The 16,418-nt window shown below is 44.4% G+C and overlaps 1 protein-coding gene across 1 annotated transcript in view; it reads right to left on the bottom strand.

The window, feature by feature from the left end:
- Nucleotides 1-4,780: 4,780 nt before the first annotated feature.
- LOC147115417 (extracellular calcium-sensing receptor-like) overlaps nt 4,781-16,418 on the bottom strand; it is a 38,978-nt gene continuing 27,340 nt past the window's right edge. The window contains exons 2-6 of the mRNA XM_085989411.1: nt 10,494-10,785; nt 8,945-9,778; nt 8,536-8,763; nt 5,795-5,918; nt 4,781-5,688 (exon numbers count right to left, since the gene is read on the bottom strand). Coding sequence (XP_085845537.1) covers nt 4,781-5,688; nt 5,795-5,918; nt 8,536-8,763; nt 8,945-9,778; nt 10,494-10,785 — 2,386 coding nt within the window. The remainder of the gene's footprint in view (nt 5,689-5,794; nt 5,919-8,535; nt 8,764-8,944; nt 9,779-10,493; nt 10,786-16,418) is intronic.

Genomic DNA, 16,418 nt, shown 5'->3' with positions numbered 1-16,418 from the left:
CTAATTGCCCTTGAGAAGGTGGTGGTGAGCTGCCTTCTTGAACCACAGCTGGAAGGAACTGCTGATTTATTTCCAAGTCAGGATAGTGTGTGACCTGCAGGGGGAGTGGAAGTGATGATGTTCCGAAGCGACTGCTGCCCTTGTCCTCCAAGGTGGTAGAATTTACGGGTTTGCGAAGCACTTCTACCATGTGGATGCCTCACCATGTTACCAGGACCAGGATGCCATAAATTACTTGATGGCGAGCCAGCTCAGAATTCTGGAGCACTCCAATATACCTACTGGCCCAGAAATTCGGGTCCCAACGCAAGTACGCACGGGGTACTCATGCATAGGCCCAATGAAAGTGCCAGTTCCGTGCATGCGCTGCACATGCATGGGAAATCGACACTGCCATTCCCTTGAAAGAAGGGGTTGACAGGTCGAACGCATGCGCCGGAGAGGCAGCACGTGCGCATTGAACTTATGGTTTTTTTGCAGAGTGCTCCGGGAGGGTAAGTCTCCAGGAGTTACACTTTTAAAAAGCAGGCGCAAGGCCTGCTTTTAACAAGGTAAGTGCTGAATTAATTAAAACTAAAACATTTTTTCCACAGGTTTATTATTTTTAAATACTTTAAAGAAAGATAAGTTTATTTTTAGCCCCGTTAGAAAATGTAATTAAATTTTTCAAGAATTTAAATTATTGCTTAAAATAGTTATTTCATGTAATTTATAGTTATTTTTAAAATGTGATGATTTTTTTTTAATTTATTTGAAGTTTTAGTGATGTTTTGGGGCTTATAGTATTTATAGGTTCGACAGCTCTTTCTGTCGAACTTATGAATGAAGCATTCCCTGCTACCTTTGGCTCTCCATGGCCCACATGATCCCAGGGGACGCATCGAACTAACTCCGCCCCTGGGATACGCAAGCACTGCGCGCCGGCAGTTAGAGGAGGCCCAGGATCGGAATCCCGCGCGGGCCCACAACTCAACGGCCGACGCGCTATTCAGTTGTAATCGCAAAAATCAAAGACAGTGTTCCTGAAGACAGCTGTTCTGAACATTTCACATCAGTGCAGGTCAGGGGCTTATACCCTTGGGAAGCCCCCAACCCGAATTTCTGGGCCAATTAACTCATGATTTATACTCAAATAATTTAGCAGTATAAGGCAATGTTCTGATTACTTCATTTATTATCCCCTTACATTGTTTAGACTCGGCAGCCTAAAAATTGGATCACACCAGCCTGCCAGCGCAAATTGGACCAGGGAACGAACGCCGTGCCGGAACAAGTGGTCCGATGTGCAACCAATATTGGGCTCCAGGCTCATTTAAATTAGAGTGCCAAACTGCAGATGCATGCAGGCATTTCCCAGGCAGCTGGCCAGTGAAGCAACGTCAGATGTTTGGAACAATAGCAAAATACTGCGGACGCTGGAAATCTGAAATAACACAACGGAAAATACTGGAAACACTCAGCAGGCTAGGCATATTCGTGGAGAGAGAAACAGAGTTAACGTTTCAGATCTGTGACCCTTCGTCAGAACTGGCAAAAGGTTAGGGATGTAACAGCTTTTAAGCAGATGCAGAGGCAGGGAAAGGGGTGGGGGACGAAGAAACTAAAGGGACGGTCTGTGCTAGGGTGGGGGGCAGGAGAGATTAAATGTTGCAAATGGGGATGGCATGATCATCAACAGCTGCCGCCTGAAAAAAATGGGGACAGGGGATATAGTTTGAAATTGTTGAACGGAAAGTTGAGTCCAGAAGGCTGTAAAGTTCCTAATTGAAAAATGAGGTGCTGTTCCTCGAGCTTGATTTGAGCTTCATGTTTATGATTCTGCCATTCCCATTTGCAACAATTAATCTCTCCTGTCCCCCACCCTAGCACAGACTGTCCCTTTAGATCCTTCCTCCCCTCCCCCTCCCCCTTTCCCTGCCTCTGCACTTGCTTAAAACCTGTTACATCCCTAACCTTTTTCCAGTTCTGACGAAGGGTCACAGACCTGAAATGTTAACTCTATTTCTCTCTCCATGGATGCTGCCTGGCCTGCTGTGTGTTTCAAGCATTTTCTGTTATTTTAGATGTTTGGTAGCTATATATTACGGCTGTGATCCGTGGTAAGTGGTGGGGGACGAGGTGGTTGAGGTGATCGAGAAGGCCAAACGATTGGGCAAGGAGGAAATGGTCAGGAAGGAGGGGCTATCAGGAATTAATGGATAATTCCGAGGAATGGCGTGATTGGGAGAGGGGAGGCGTTTTCTGGAGGCATTTGGCAGGAGGACAAGCGGGAGCTGGCAATTATCTCTAGCACTGCACTGGAGCCAGGAGGAGCACTCCTGCACTTCTCAGCGGCACATTCAGGTGAGAATCTTTTAACAAACGTACCTTTTTGGTGGCGACCTCCAGCCGCCCCTTTAAGGACCACTGATTAGGCCACATGTAAACACATTTCCCTGAATGCAGGTGGCCCGGCACTCGCTGAATTCCTGGCAAGCCAGTTTTGGTAAGGTGGCTGCACACTGAGTTTAGGACCCCTATATGCATAAGCAAAGGGGCCACCGCTTGTGTCAGCTGCCGGCCCTGGGCGCCTCATTAATGCCTTGCTCAATACGTTGGGCAGCGTGCAAGTCCTCCGCCATACCGGATGCTTATTTTCACGCCTGTAATACAGGCGCGGTACCAACCAATTTCCTTTAGCCAGTCTCCCTTAGCTTGGTGTCATGTGCAAATATACCTTAACCCATCCTCATTAAACTGGCGGGATCGGGTGTATCACTGGTTTAACACATCGCCCGAATTACTCTCCATTGCGAACATTGAGGTAAAAAGGCCAATCAACGTCGCTCGCCAGCATATGCGCAATTGCAGAAATTTCTGAGTAAGACAAAATGTGAAATATATTACTTTCAAAGCTAAAAACGTAAACGTTAAGGCATCAGATTGCATAAAGCCCTGGCCCGTTTTATAGGAACAATGTTGTTCGCTGTATTATTTGATTCATCTTAGGGTTTACGATAATTATTATTTCGCCTAAAACACGTCCTGAACAAAATCAGAAATAAATTGACGCAGGAACTTCAATAAACAAAATAAATCAATGCTGGAAACGAGAAAATATAAAAGTCTGCAGGGACCCTTCAAGAGAAGGAATCAACCCACTCTTCTTAATAGTTACATGTGATATTTCAGTATCAGCATTTAAAGTGTTTGCTTGACAGAGTTCAATATCGTAATTAATTGGCTTGGTGCACAGCGACAGAAAGTGCACATAATGCAAGTTTTTGGATAAAAGCTATACGAATTTGACAATTCAGTCGGTTCCACGTGACAGCCTAAGTTTAGATCACTTCTATGTGGCAAATATTTGGCAACTTAAATAAAATGAAAAGTTACCATTACCGTCCCCAAAACATAACATCAAAAATAATGTGAAATAGTGCCATGTTTTCCAAGTCATTATTTACTCCATTACTGGATAGGTATTACAGTCATTAGTAAGAAAGTCTACCGCCTTGGTATAACAATGCTCTTTCCGCAATTTTAACCAAGTCCTTATCTACTTCAAACAAAGGAAATAATTCTACCCACAAAATAAGAGGCAGAGGCACAGCATGCCAATGTTTTGAGAGTACTTGCAGTAAGATTGCTGACAGTAATTTCTAGGTGTGTGTGCGTGTGCAAATGAAGTATAGAATTTTGCAAGGACACGGGGGGAAATTTTAACTTAGGGCGAGGCTGTCAAACGAGCGCTATCGAATTTGCCGATTATACACCTTGCCCGAATTTCCCTGAGTTGAAGTCAATTGAAATAATAATCAGGAGAGATAGAAAAGGAGCTGCTCACCTGTTTTACACAATAGCACAAAGTCAGGATCTCCCCCAGTGTGAGCCCGCCCTGATCATGGTGGGTGAACGCCCTACTCTGCAGCTACCAGTCTCACACAGGTAGTTTATAGTATAACTGCAGACTGCAACATACACAGAGGAATGATTGGATTATCAATTCGCAATTTCTATTTTGGGTAATAGGTCCATATACGTCCAAAAAATCAGTGTTGCTCATTTTGAACACAACGGGAAATTGCTATACTAAAAACGTAAACATGTTATTTTCGACTGCATTTATCATGTCTTTGCGAAAACAGCGTTTCAATTTTCCCTTCATGTCGTCAACATTTACTCTAGGATTTGGAAAAGAACAATAGATTGTTTTGTATTTTTGTGCTTTTCTTTATTCAAGCAACTGTTCACATCATGGTGTGTGCGAGGCGTCTCTCTTTCAAATGCGTGAACGCACATGTAAACAAGGATTGAACAATCAAGCATAAACTCACCATCATATCAACATCAATTATTTTCCTCTGAGTAGGATGGGACCATGAAGCAAGTTTTAAAACCCGCTAACACCAAAGACTAAGATCAGCTCACTCGTCACAAAGTACTGAAACTGAGATCTTCCAAATCTGCGACTCAGTGCCATACAGGGCGGAGCCAGTACCGTGACATCAATGTTAAATGCGTGGATGGGGAATACTTAAATGCGGAAAGGAATTAAAATCCAAAGATTAGGTTGGAGTCCAATATGTTTATTAATTATATGTTGAAATTTAATTCCACACTTTAAAGTCGACGTTTCCAGCACAATATAGTAGAAAAGATGAATCACGTTAAAAGATATATTGAGCTTGATAACTGAATCGATTTGTAGGCTTTGAGCAGAATGCCACATAAAGTCCTCGAAGTACAATGTAATGTAGCAGCAAATATTTATAACACTAATTTCCAACTTTCTTTAAACCTACTTTTCAATCCCTTTACCCATTAGGTACTTCTTTGTGTTTTTCTCTGGAGTTATCATGATAATGTAACATTTCGGAGTAAAAATACAAAGCAACAATCCGAAACAGGAGGCCAAAATCGCAAACACTTCCACCGCTACAGTGTATTTCCCAGGAGAACTCACAGAAGCCGGAATAAAAGTTATCCAAACGGCACAAAAGATAAGCATGCTGAAAGTTATACATTGAGCCTCGTTGAAATTATCTGGCAGCTTCCGGGCGAGAAAGGCGAAGGCAAAACATACGCAGGATAACAAACCGATATAACCTGATACAAAATAGAAGGCTGCAGAAGATCCCTCATCGCATTCTAAAATAATAATATCTCTGTAATACTTTGTGTTTCTCATGGGAAATGGCGGCGCAGTGATCAGCCAAAGGGCACATATTAAACCCTGAACGAATGTCAGGAGGAAAACACTTACACGCTGCTGTTTCTGTCCAAACCATTTCATCCTGTTACTGCTGGGATGCGTTGCCTTAAATGCCATCAGCACCAGGATGGTTTTAACCAAAACGCAGGAAATACACAGCACAAATGTAACACCGAACGCTGTGTGTCGTAACATACAAGACCAGTCGGACGGTTCGCCAATGAATGTAACTGAGCACAAGAAACAGCATGTTAGTGCTAAAAGAAGGAGGAAGCTCAGCTCGGAATTGTTAGCTTTAACTAGAGGTGTATCTCGGTATCTAAAGAATAGAACAGATATACTTATAGACATGCACACTCCAATCAATGCAAGAGTCACCAATACAATTCCCAGGATTTCCGTGAAAGCCAGATATTCTATATTCTTTGGTATGCATTGATCTTTCCGCTCATTGGACCAGTATAGGACAGGACATTTGATGCAGTCTGTGGAGTCTAAGGGGAAAGGAGAACATTATATAGTGAAGAAGTTCAGTTTTAGATATCTCTGAGGACACTTGCCGAATCACACATGTTAAAATAAAATTTGTATTCGACTCACCTGTAGTGTTACTAATCTCCCCATCCGCACAGGGAGTGCAGTCGAAGCAACAAACAGGTTGTCCTTTCCGAGCCGTTTTTCTTGTTCCAGGAGAACAACTTTCAGAGCAAACTGCACGGGGGATCTTAAAGGAAGGAAGCGATAGATTATCTACCTTGTGATGTTGATAGATACACTGAACAAGCACTTATTGGTAACATCAATATCTGTGTCTTCATCGGTAAAAATGCATGTTTACAATTAAGGTTAAAGTTCGTATCGTATTCCGAGATCTTCATATGTTTTACTGACTAAGGTCCTGTCATTTATGAAGACCAGGGAAGCTCACCCTACCCGCTAGCTAACAGTTGTCGCTCAATCATTATCATCACAAACAAATTAAATTGTCATTTAGCTTCATTATTGTTTGCGGGATGTTGCTGAGCGCCAAATATCTGCAAAACTACAGGGACTACACTTCAAAAACAATTACTTAGCAGTGTAGCTCTGTAATACGCCATGAGGACGTGAAAGGTTCTATATTATTGATGCTTTTGGTTTCTTTTATAAGTTGAACTACAATTGCCACATGTCTGCCCAGGCCTCTAGTCTTTCCCCTTGCAGTCTCCTACATGCTCTCCAGTCTGACATGCCCATTGACTTGGTGTTGTCCTCAAATTTTGACAATATCCCAGGGCTTTCGGCAGCTGCACGCTCCAAGCGCAGATTTCCTTCTCCACCTACAATAATGGGGGAATAAAGGGCTAACCTGTGCTTCAGAGGAGAACCGGGGCCTCTCTGCATATTGGATTGCACGGCTAACTCTATCTTGTCAATCAGAAAAAAGGGCATCCACTTACTCCTGCTCTGTTTTCTATGTTTCAGCCATTTTTCTGCCGTGTTACCAATTCATCTGTAATATAACGCGTCTTAATTTCACTAAACAGCCTCTTATGTGGAATTTTATCAAACGATGCTTTGAAAGATTACCTGACCTAAATCACTCCCTGCGACCGGAGGCAGTTGTAACCTATCCCGGCGGTCGGGACAATGACGAGAAACGGGTGAAATGCTGGTTTTGCACCACGCCACATTTTACTCTCCGTTGAAGACAAGGGTGAGTAATATTGGCCGGGGAGCAAAAGCGGCATATCACCCAATCCCGTGGGTTCCCAGCCCGTTGAGTTAGATTAAAATTATGGAGTGATTATTTGCAGCAACTTTGACTCTGCACTGATTTTATTTCAACATGATACCACGCGTGCGCACTCAATCTGGTCGGGCATGCGCAGTACCATACGGAACCGTGGTTACATAGAAACGTAGAAAAATAGAAGCAGGAGTAGGCCATTCGGCCCTCCGAGCCTCTTCCGCCATTCAATATGATCATGGCTGATCCTCTATCTCAATACCATATTCCCGCTCTCTACCCATATCCCTTGATGCCTTTTGTGTCTAGAAATCTATCTATCTCCTTCTTAAATATATTCAGTGACTGGGCCTCCACAGCCTTCTGTGGTAGAGAACTCCACAGGTTCACCACCCTCTGAGTGAAGAAAGTTCTCCTCATCTCAGTCCTAAATGTCCTACCCCGTATCCTGAGACTGTGACCCCTCGTTCTAGACCCCCCAGCCAGGGGAAACATCCTCCATGCATCCAGTCTGTCTAGCCCTGTCAGAATTGTATACATTTCAATGAGATCCCCTCTCATTCTTCTAAGCTTTAGTGTATACAGGCCTAGTCGACCCAATCTCTCCTCATACGAGAGTCCTGCCTTCCCAGGAATGAGTCTGGTGAACCTTCGCTGCACTCCCTCTATGGCAAATATATTCTTTCTTAGGTAAGGAGACCAAAACTGCACACAGTACTCCAGGTGTGGTCTTAGCAAGGCTGTGAACAACTGTAGTAAGACATCCTTGCTCCTGTACTCAAATCCTTTTGCAATGAAGGCCAACATACCATTTGCCTTCCTAACTGCTTGCTGCATCTGCATGTTTGTTTTCAGTGACATCGCTTTCAGCGGCCTGCCCTGCCACACTTCACTCAGCTCCATGCAGAGCAGGTCAGGGGAATCGGATGAGGGAAAGAAAGGAGAGAGGATCCAAGTGGGAGGAGAGGGGTTCGAAGAGGAAGGGCAGAGGCGGTCAGGAGCTGGGAGGAGAAAGTCAGGAAAATGAGGAACTCAGAGATGGATGGCATGGAACTTGCTTTTGGGGAGGGAAAAGGCCAGGAACTTGTTGGGGAGGGACAGGATCTTGTTGGGGTGGTCAGAAACTATATTTTGGAGGAGGGAGGAGAAGGTCCTAACCCGCGAGGGTGAACCCTGTCTGTTCTCTGAAAGCAGTAGTGTGAGCTCTGAGTGGAGCCTGACAGTCAGAATCAATGGATGAAATTACACGTTGCGAAGTACTTATTATTCAGGCAGCCAGGATCTAACTACACATTCCAGACAAACTCTTGTTGTGTGTCTTCTCCTCCAAGCGGGCCAATTAAATATCTCGGTCTTGTCATCCAAGGGGAACAATTAGAACTTCGGTATTGCAAACACACACTGCCTTAACATTACCCCTTCTCACCTTGTCTAAATCTGGTTAATTTCCTGCATGAAGCATCGGGTTAGAAAAACCTGATCCGCCCTTTAAAAACGGCTGTAAACTGGGCCAAGCTATTGGTTTTCTGGGGCTATTCCCTATTATATTGATTAGGCACTAACAATAATGAAATACAGTAAAATTACAACCAGTTTCAATTGGCAGACATACCTCCTGCTCACCACCGCTCCAGACAATGTGCTTCGGATCCAGCGCCAGCTCTTTGCCCGGAGGAGCTGACCCATTATAATATCCAACTATCTTTAGTTCAACAACACCGTTTTCATTCATTTGCCAGTTTACAAAGTCGTACCCGGCTACTGGATTGCCACTGTCATCAAAATACACCTTCTCACCAGTATCCGTTGTGAAATATACGGACTTCATGTAATGGAGCAGCTTTAGAAAATAATGGGACACATTTCTTTAGGGACTTTACATGTAAACAGCGTTTTTTACACTTTTAGATCATATCGTTCGAACAATATATTCCAAAACGTTATTTCATATGCTTTGTTTTATGTTAGACAACTTATTTTGCAGTTGAAATGAAAGATGTTAAATGGGGTATATTCCCTACCTGCCACGGTTGAAAGTTTGAAATATGTGCACATGTATTATTTATAAATGGTCCTTTGCCATTTTCACACGAAAACATGTTGTGCAGCGCGTGTGCGAAAGTATAGACTGCTTTATATACATTGTAGGAACTTCCGTACATCGTTGAGTCAGTATAGACGTTGTATATTCCATTCAAAGTTTCATTTCCAGTGCATTGAGGGAGCCGAGCAGATGAACCTACTTGGCTTCTGTTGTTATCTAATATTAGAGTGCATCTGAACGTCGTTTCCCAAAACTCCCTTACGAAACTATCCCCAGGAAACATAGAAGGATGGACCCTGAGCAGGAAGTCCCGCAGACCTGCAACTTCTACCGCACGCACCGCAGTTCCGATTGCCCCGGTAAGGAACCTCGATCTTTTATCTGGAGCAATAATATCCGCTGTGATCCAAGCTTCGCTTCCTACCCACTGTATGCCAGTGAGGTTTTGCCGTAAAATCTCCTCAAACAAAACGTGCATATCCCCTGATGGTGCAAAAGCCATCACGACTTTTGTGGTCGACGCTTTAATCACTTGTACAATTTTCGTAATCTTTTCTGCAGGATCGGTTCTGTAAAACGATTCGGAGAAGGCAATGCAAATGCCGAAATTCACTGCAGCTTCTATAAACGCTTTCATTCCCGAGTTGCCATAGTCATCGTTGCTGTTAATGGTTCCAATCCAAGTCCATCCAAAACCCTTAACTAGTTGCGCCAAAGCCTTGGATTGATGGTAGTCACTTGGTATTGTTCTATAAAAGGTTGGATATTGGTTCCTATTACTGAGACATACACACGTGGAAAAGTAACTAACCTGCATTAAATCAAACAGGAAATAACATTGAAGTAGGTCATTGGCATAAGCATATTTCACACTTGCAAATATTCTAAAGTAATTGAAATCACAAAGAGTAAACGTCACCCTAATAGCACATTTTGCGATACAGTGAATTCACCCTTTCCCTTTGATAACATCAAGGAAACAACATAAAGATGCAGGGAAGAAAGAACTTGCATTTATATTGGGACTTTCACGAACTCGTGACAACCCAACGCACTTTACAGTCAATGAACAACATTTGAAGTGTAGCCACTGTTGTAACGTGTTGAAATCTAAAAGGCAATTTGTGCACAGCAATGTCCCACAAACTGCAATGTGATAAAGATCAGAAAAAACATATTTTCCTGATGCTGGTTGAAGGAAATATTTTGGCCAAGGCAACTGGGCGATCTCTTCAAAATAGTGTCATGTGCACTTTTAAGTCCACCTCAGAGGGCAGATATCAGTTTATCTCATCGGAATTATGGCATCGCTGACAGTACAGCACTCCCTCAGCACTATACCTAGTTTTTGTGCTCAAGTCTGTGGAAGGGGAATTGAACTCGCTACCTTCTGACTCAGAGGGAAGAATGCTATCACTGAGCCAGGGCTGACAGCTAAATGTAGAAATAGCAATCTATATATATCCAGCAATTAATTATTTTGTTCCATTTATATGAGAGTAATCGCGATAACAGGCGAATCTCACCATTGGTATTTTAAAAGGACCGATTGTTCTTGCCACTGCTATAGACTGTGAGGATCCATCGCAACCAATAATACCAGCGATATTGAGGGACCCGTTACAGACATGTCCCACATACGTCTCTTCCTGCCGATTAACCAGAGCCAGAGCGACTTTTGTTGAAATCTTGGGTGACGCGCAATCATCGTGAATCCTGTAGCCCACTGTAATGTTCGGGAGAAGTGTCTCATCCTTGTTTATTTCCTCTATTGTAAAAATCATGGTCTGCACAAGACGAAACACCCTTGAATCAAAACTGAGGAACAAACACAGTTAATGTTTAGAGAAGGTGCTTCAGTTTTCCTGTACACGTCTTAACACTTTGAAAGATTTGCGAAATGAAGAACATTAAATAACGCACTGTCCATTTAAAGCTAGTTAGTTGGTATGGGCCGTACAAATGACACCATAGCAAGCATTAATTTGCTAAAACTGTTGTAGAACAATGTACCGTATAATTTTACCTTGTTTTACAAAACCAATGTTGGCAAAAAATATACTTTTTGGTTCAGGTAGTTCTGCAGTTACTTTCAAAACGTCTTGTAACAATATCGCACCAGTTAATATCATAGATCAATGAAAGATCACAGTTGTGCTTTTAACAGACAAATTACATATCCTCTGCTATATGTTTATGTCAAATAAAACATACAGTTTGGCCAATATTTACATTCACAAATAATCATAGCAAGCTTAATGAACATATATCATGTAGAAAGCTGATCAAATCCTTCGTAGATCTACATTACCTTTTAAGAAATGTACTATTAATATGTGTAGAAAGACATAAATGGATTTGTTTTTCTCGTTGGTGTTTCAAGCAAGTAACTGAAGTTAAAATTAGTTTTCTGGTGCTGCTTTAGGTTGCTAATTTAAAACTATCAAAAACAAGGATTGTGGAACATGTGTTCGCAGCCTGTCTGCAGACTATTACAGTGATTCATAGGCCTAGAAATTCAGTATAGACACTTTTGGGGCGCTAAAGTCGGGCGGCCGCTAAAGTTTGCGCCCGGCGCAAAGTCGCGCCCCCTTCGCCGATATTCAGTCGCATCGCCCCAAGAGGTTGCTGCTGCACTAAAACAGGCGATGCACGACTATCTTTAGGCGCTAAGCCGGTGGTGCTGAGTGATACCCCCGAGGCCGGGCGCAGCGCCGGTGCGGCGAGTTCTTGATTGACAGCAGACACTCTGGCGCCGGTCAGCTCTTAAAGGGGGAGGGTCGATTTGTTTGCCTGCCACGCCCTGCACACTGCAGCCCTCAACCTAGGCCTGACCACTTCAGCTGCACCTGCACAACGCCCAGGGCTATGGAGAAGGCCAGGGAGAGAGCGCAGCGCTTCAGCGACAGTGACCTGAGGCTGCTGGTTGGCGGAGTGGAGCGCAGGCACTATGTTCTGTTCCCAGAAGGTGGCAAGAGGCCGCTGCCCAGCGCCTACCAGAAAGCCTGGAGGGAGGTCTCCAACAGGGTGTCTTCCAACAGCGTGGTTGCCAGGACTCCTGTGCAATGCCGGAAGAAGTTCAACAAGGCAGGAAGGTAGTGCAGGAGTCACCTGCGGTCATCTCCCTCCAAAACAGGTTTACCGTTTTGGGTACTGTTGGGGGAGATGACTTATCAGGGGAAGGCACCAGCAGCCAGGTTCAGGGCACCATGACTGGCTCTGCTGCACAGAAGGGCGGGAAAAAGAGGGATAGGGCTATAGTGATAGGGGATTCAATTGTAAGGTGGATAGACAGGAGTTTCTGTGGCCGAGACCGAGACTCCAAGATGGTATGTTGCCTCCCTGGTGCAAGGGTCAAGGATGTCTCGGAGCGGGTGCAGAGCATTCTGAAGGGGGAGGGGGATCAGCCAGTTGTCGTGGTACATGTAGGTACCAACGATGTAGGTAAAAAGAGGGAGGAGGTCCTACAAGCTGAATTTAGGGAGTTAGGAGCTAAATTGAAAAGTAGGACCTCAAAGGTAGTAATCTCTGGATTGCTACCAGTGCCACGAGCTAATAAGTTTAGAGAGAGTAAGATAGATAAGCTAAATACGTGGCTTGAACAGTGGTGCAAGGGAGAGGGATTTAAATTCTTGAGGCATTGGAACCAGTTCTTGGGGAGGAGTGACCTGTACCAAGGGGACGGTCTACACCTGAACTGTGAGGGAGCCGATGTCCTCAGGGTAATATTTTCTAGGGCGGTTCAGGAGGATTTAAACTAATTTGGCAGGGGGATGGGAACCTAGGTAGTGGAAAAGAGGGAAGTCATATGAAGTCAGAAATAGATGGTAGAAAGGTGAGAAGCAATAAGCAAAGGAGAGAAACACAAAGGGCCAAACTAATTCATAATGAGAGTGTGAAAAAAGCAAGCCTGAAGGCTTTGTATCTTAATGCTAGAAGCATTAGGAACAAGGTGGATGAATTAGTTGTGGAAATAGAGGTAAACAAGTATGATTTGATTGGGATTACAGAAACGTGGCTGCAGGGTGGGCAAGGCTGGGAACTTAACATCCAGGGATATACAATATTTAGGAAGGATCGGCAAAAAGGTAGGGGAGGTGGGGTAGCATTGCTGGTAAAGGAGGGGATTAATGCAATGGAAAGGAAGGATATTAACTCGGATGAAACGGAATCTGTATGGGTAGAAATGAGAAATAGCAAGGGGAGGAAAACGTTAGTGGGTGTGATATATAGGCCTCCAAATAGTAATATGGAGGTGAGGGAAGGCATAAAAAGGGAAATTAGAGAAGCGTGCGATAAGAGCACAGCTGTCATCATGGGTGACTTTAATTTACATATTGATTGGACTACCCAAATTAGTAAAAATTCTGAGGAGGAGGAATTCCTGGAATGTTTTCGGGACGGTTATCTGGACCAATATGTCGAGGAGCCGACTCGAGATCAGGCCATTTTAGACTGGGTATTGTGCAATGAGAAGGGACTTATCAGCAATCATCTTGTACGAGGCCCCTTGGGTCAGAGCGATCATAATATGATCGAGCTCTCAGTCGAGATGGAGAGTGAGGAAATTGAATCAGAGACTAAGGTCCAGAACTTAAATAAAGGGAATTACGAGGGTCTGAGATGGGAATTGGGTAAGATTGATTGGGTGGTGTTTCTGGGGGGATTGACAGTGGAGAGACAATGGCAAGCATTCAAAGATAGAATGGAAGAATTCCAGAACATGTTTATACCGGTTTGGCATAAAAATAAACCTAAAAAGGTGACTCAACCGTGGATAACGAGGGAAATTAGGGACAGCATAAAATCAAAAAAAAGGGCATATCAACTGGCAAAAAAAAGCACCAGACCGGAAGATTGGGGGCAGTACAGGATACAGCAAAAGAGGACAAAGGGATTAATCAGGAAGGGGAAAATAGAATACGAAAGTAAACTTGCAGCAAACATAAAGACAGACTGCAAAAGCTTTTATCGGTATATCAGGAGGAAAAGACTGGTAAAATCCCAAATCGGTCCCTTGCAGTCCGATTCGGGAGAATATATAATGGAGAATAAGGAAATGGCAGACCAATTAAACTCATACTTTGGTTCTGTATTCACAAAGGAGGACACAAATAACCTCCCAGGAATATCGGCAAACATAGGGACTAATGAGAGGGAGGAGCTGACAGAAATTAGTATCTCTAGGGATATGGTGTTGGGTAAGTTGAGGGGACTGAAGGCCGACAAATCCCTGGGGCCTGATAAACTACATCCTAGGGTACTTAAGGAGGTGGCCCTGGAGATAGCAGATGCTCTAAGGATCATCTTCCGGAACTCCATTGACTCGGGAACAGTACCCGTGGATTGGAGGGTAGCTAATGTTACCCCAATATTTAAAAAGGGGGGTAGAGAGAAAGCAGGGAATTATAGACCAGTAAGCCTTACATCGGTTGTGGGCAAAATGCTAGAGTCCATTATTAAGGATAAAATAGCGGAGCACTTGACAAATGGGAAAAGGATCGGACAGAGTCAACATGGATTTACAAAGGGTAAATCGTGTTTGACTAATCTGCTGGAATTTTTTGAGGAAGTAACTGGTAAAATAGATGGGGGAGAGCCAGTGGATGTGGTGTACCTTGACTTCCAGAAAGCCTTCGATAAGGTTCCACACAAAAGATTATCATGCAAAATTAAGGCTCATGGAATTGGGGGCAAAGTATTAACGTGGATAGAGAACTGGCTGGCGGATAGAAAACAGAGAGTTGGAATAAACGGCTCGTTTTCGGAGTGGCAGGCAGTGACCAGTGGGGTGCCGCAAGGATCTGTCCTGGGACCCCAGCTGTTCACAATATATATAAATGATCTGGATCAGGGAATTGGATGCAATATTTCCAAATTCGCTGACGACACTAAACTAGGAGGAGGGGTGGGCTCTGATGAGGATGTCAGGAGGCTACAGTGCGATTTGGACAGGTTGGGGGAATGGGCGGATACGTGGCAGATGCACTATAATGTGGATAAATGCGAGGTTATCCACTTTGGGGGTAAAAACAGGAGGGTAGATTATTATCTAAATGGCAATAGATTGGGAGATCGGGAAGTGCAGAGGGACCTGGGTGTTCTTGTGCACCAGTCACTGAAGGAGAGCATGCAGGTGCAACCGGCGATTAAGAAGGCAAATGGTATGTTGGCCTTCATATCAAGGGGGTTCGAGTATAGGAATAGGGATACCTTACTACAGCTGTACAAGGTGCTGGTGAGACCGCATCTGGAGTATTGTGTACAGTTTTGGTCGCCCCATCTGCGGAAGGATGTTCTTGCCATGGAAAGAGTGCAACGGCGATTCACCAGGCTGATACCTGGAATGGCGGGAATGACCTACGAAGAGAGATTAAATAGTTTGGGCTTGTACTCACTGGAGTTTAGAAGATTGAGAGGGGATCTCATCGAAACATATAAAATTATGGCAGGCCTGGACAGGCTGAATTCAGAGAGAATGTTTCCAATGGCCGGGGAGCACAGAACCAGGGGCCACAGTCTAAAAATAGCGGGCAAATCATTTAAAACAGAGATGAGGAAGAATTTCTTCACTCAAAGAGTGGTGAGCCTGTGGAATTCCCTGCCACAGAGGGCTGTGAAGGCTAATTCAATAAATATTTTCAAGAGAGAATTGGATATATTTCTGAAGGCTAAGGGGATTAAGGGTTACGGAGAAAAGGCGGGGACGGGGTACTGAACTGGTAAGATCAGCTATGATCTCAGACGAAGATCAGCCATGATCTCATTGAATGGCGGAGCAGGCTCGAAGGACCGAATGGCCTACTCCTGTTCCTATCTCTATGTTTCTATGTTGACCTCACTCGGGTTGTCAAGGTGAGTACCCTTTCCAGTGTCCTCCTCATCCTTGCATGTGCACCTCACTTTATGGGCAAAGGGACCTGAAAGCCCTAATGGCCAGCCCTCATCCAGCAGCTATGGGACTGGCATAAAAATCACTTGCACATTCAGCACTTTACACACTGTACAAGCTCTCGACCATGGGAGGCATTGCAGACAAGATCAGGGCTACACACTGTACAAGCTATTCGACCATGGGAGGCAGTGCAGACAAGATCTTGGCTACACACTGTACTTAGAGGCCGTCCTTTCTCTTGCAGGCCAAGGTGGCGCACAACCGGCGCAACCGAACTGAGACCGGGGGAGGCCGCCCTGACCTCAAAGAGCTCTCCGACCTTGACCAGCATGTGGAGCGCATTATGGCAGGCCGGCTGATTGGCCCCATCGCCAGTGGAGATGCCGACCCTGTTCTGGGCACCAATGGTAAGGGCATCACCTTTTGGACCTCTCTCGTGCCACTTGCGCATGAGATCAGCATCCTTTGCCACTGTCCGACCAATGCGGTGAATGTCAGCACTCATGCCTTCCTCGCTGCCGCCCTGTCCTCACTCTAAAGCTACTCTTGTGCCTTC

This window comes from Somniosus microcephalus, chromosome 6 (genome assembly GCF_052327205.1).
Source record: "Somniosus microcephalus isolate GS21.2 chromosome 6, FLI_Smic_1.0, whole genome shotgun sequence".
Lineage (NCBI taxonomy): Eukaryota > Metazoa > Chordata > Chondrichthyes > Squaliformes > Somniosidae > Somniosus > Somniosus microcephalus.
Note: the sequence above shows the minus strand (reverse complement) of the source record. Positions and strands in the feature narration are given on the sequence as shown.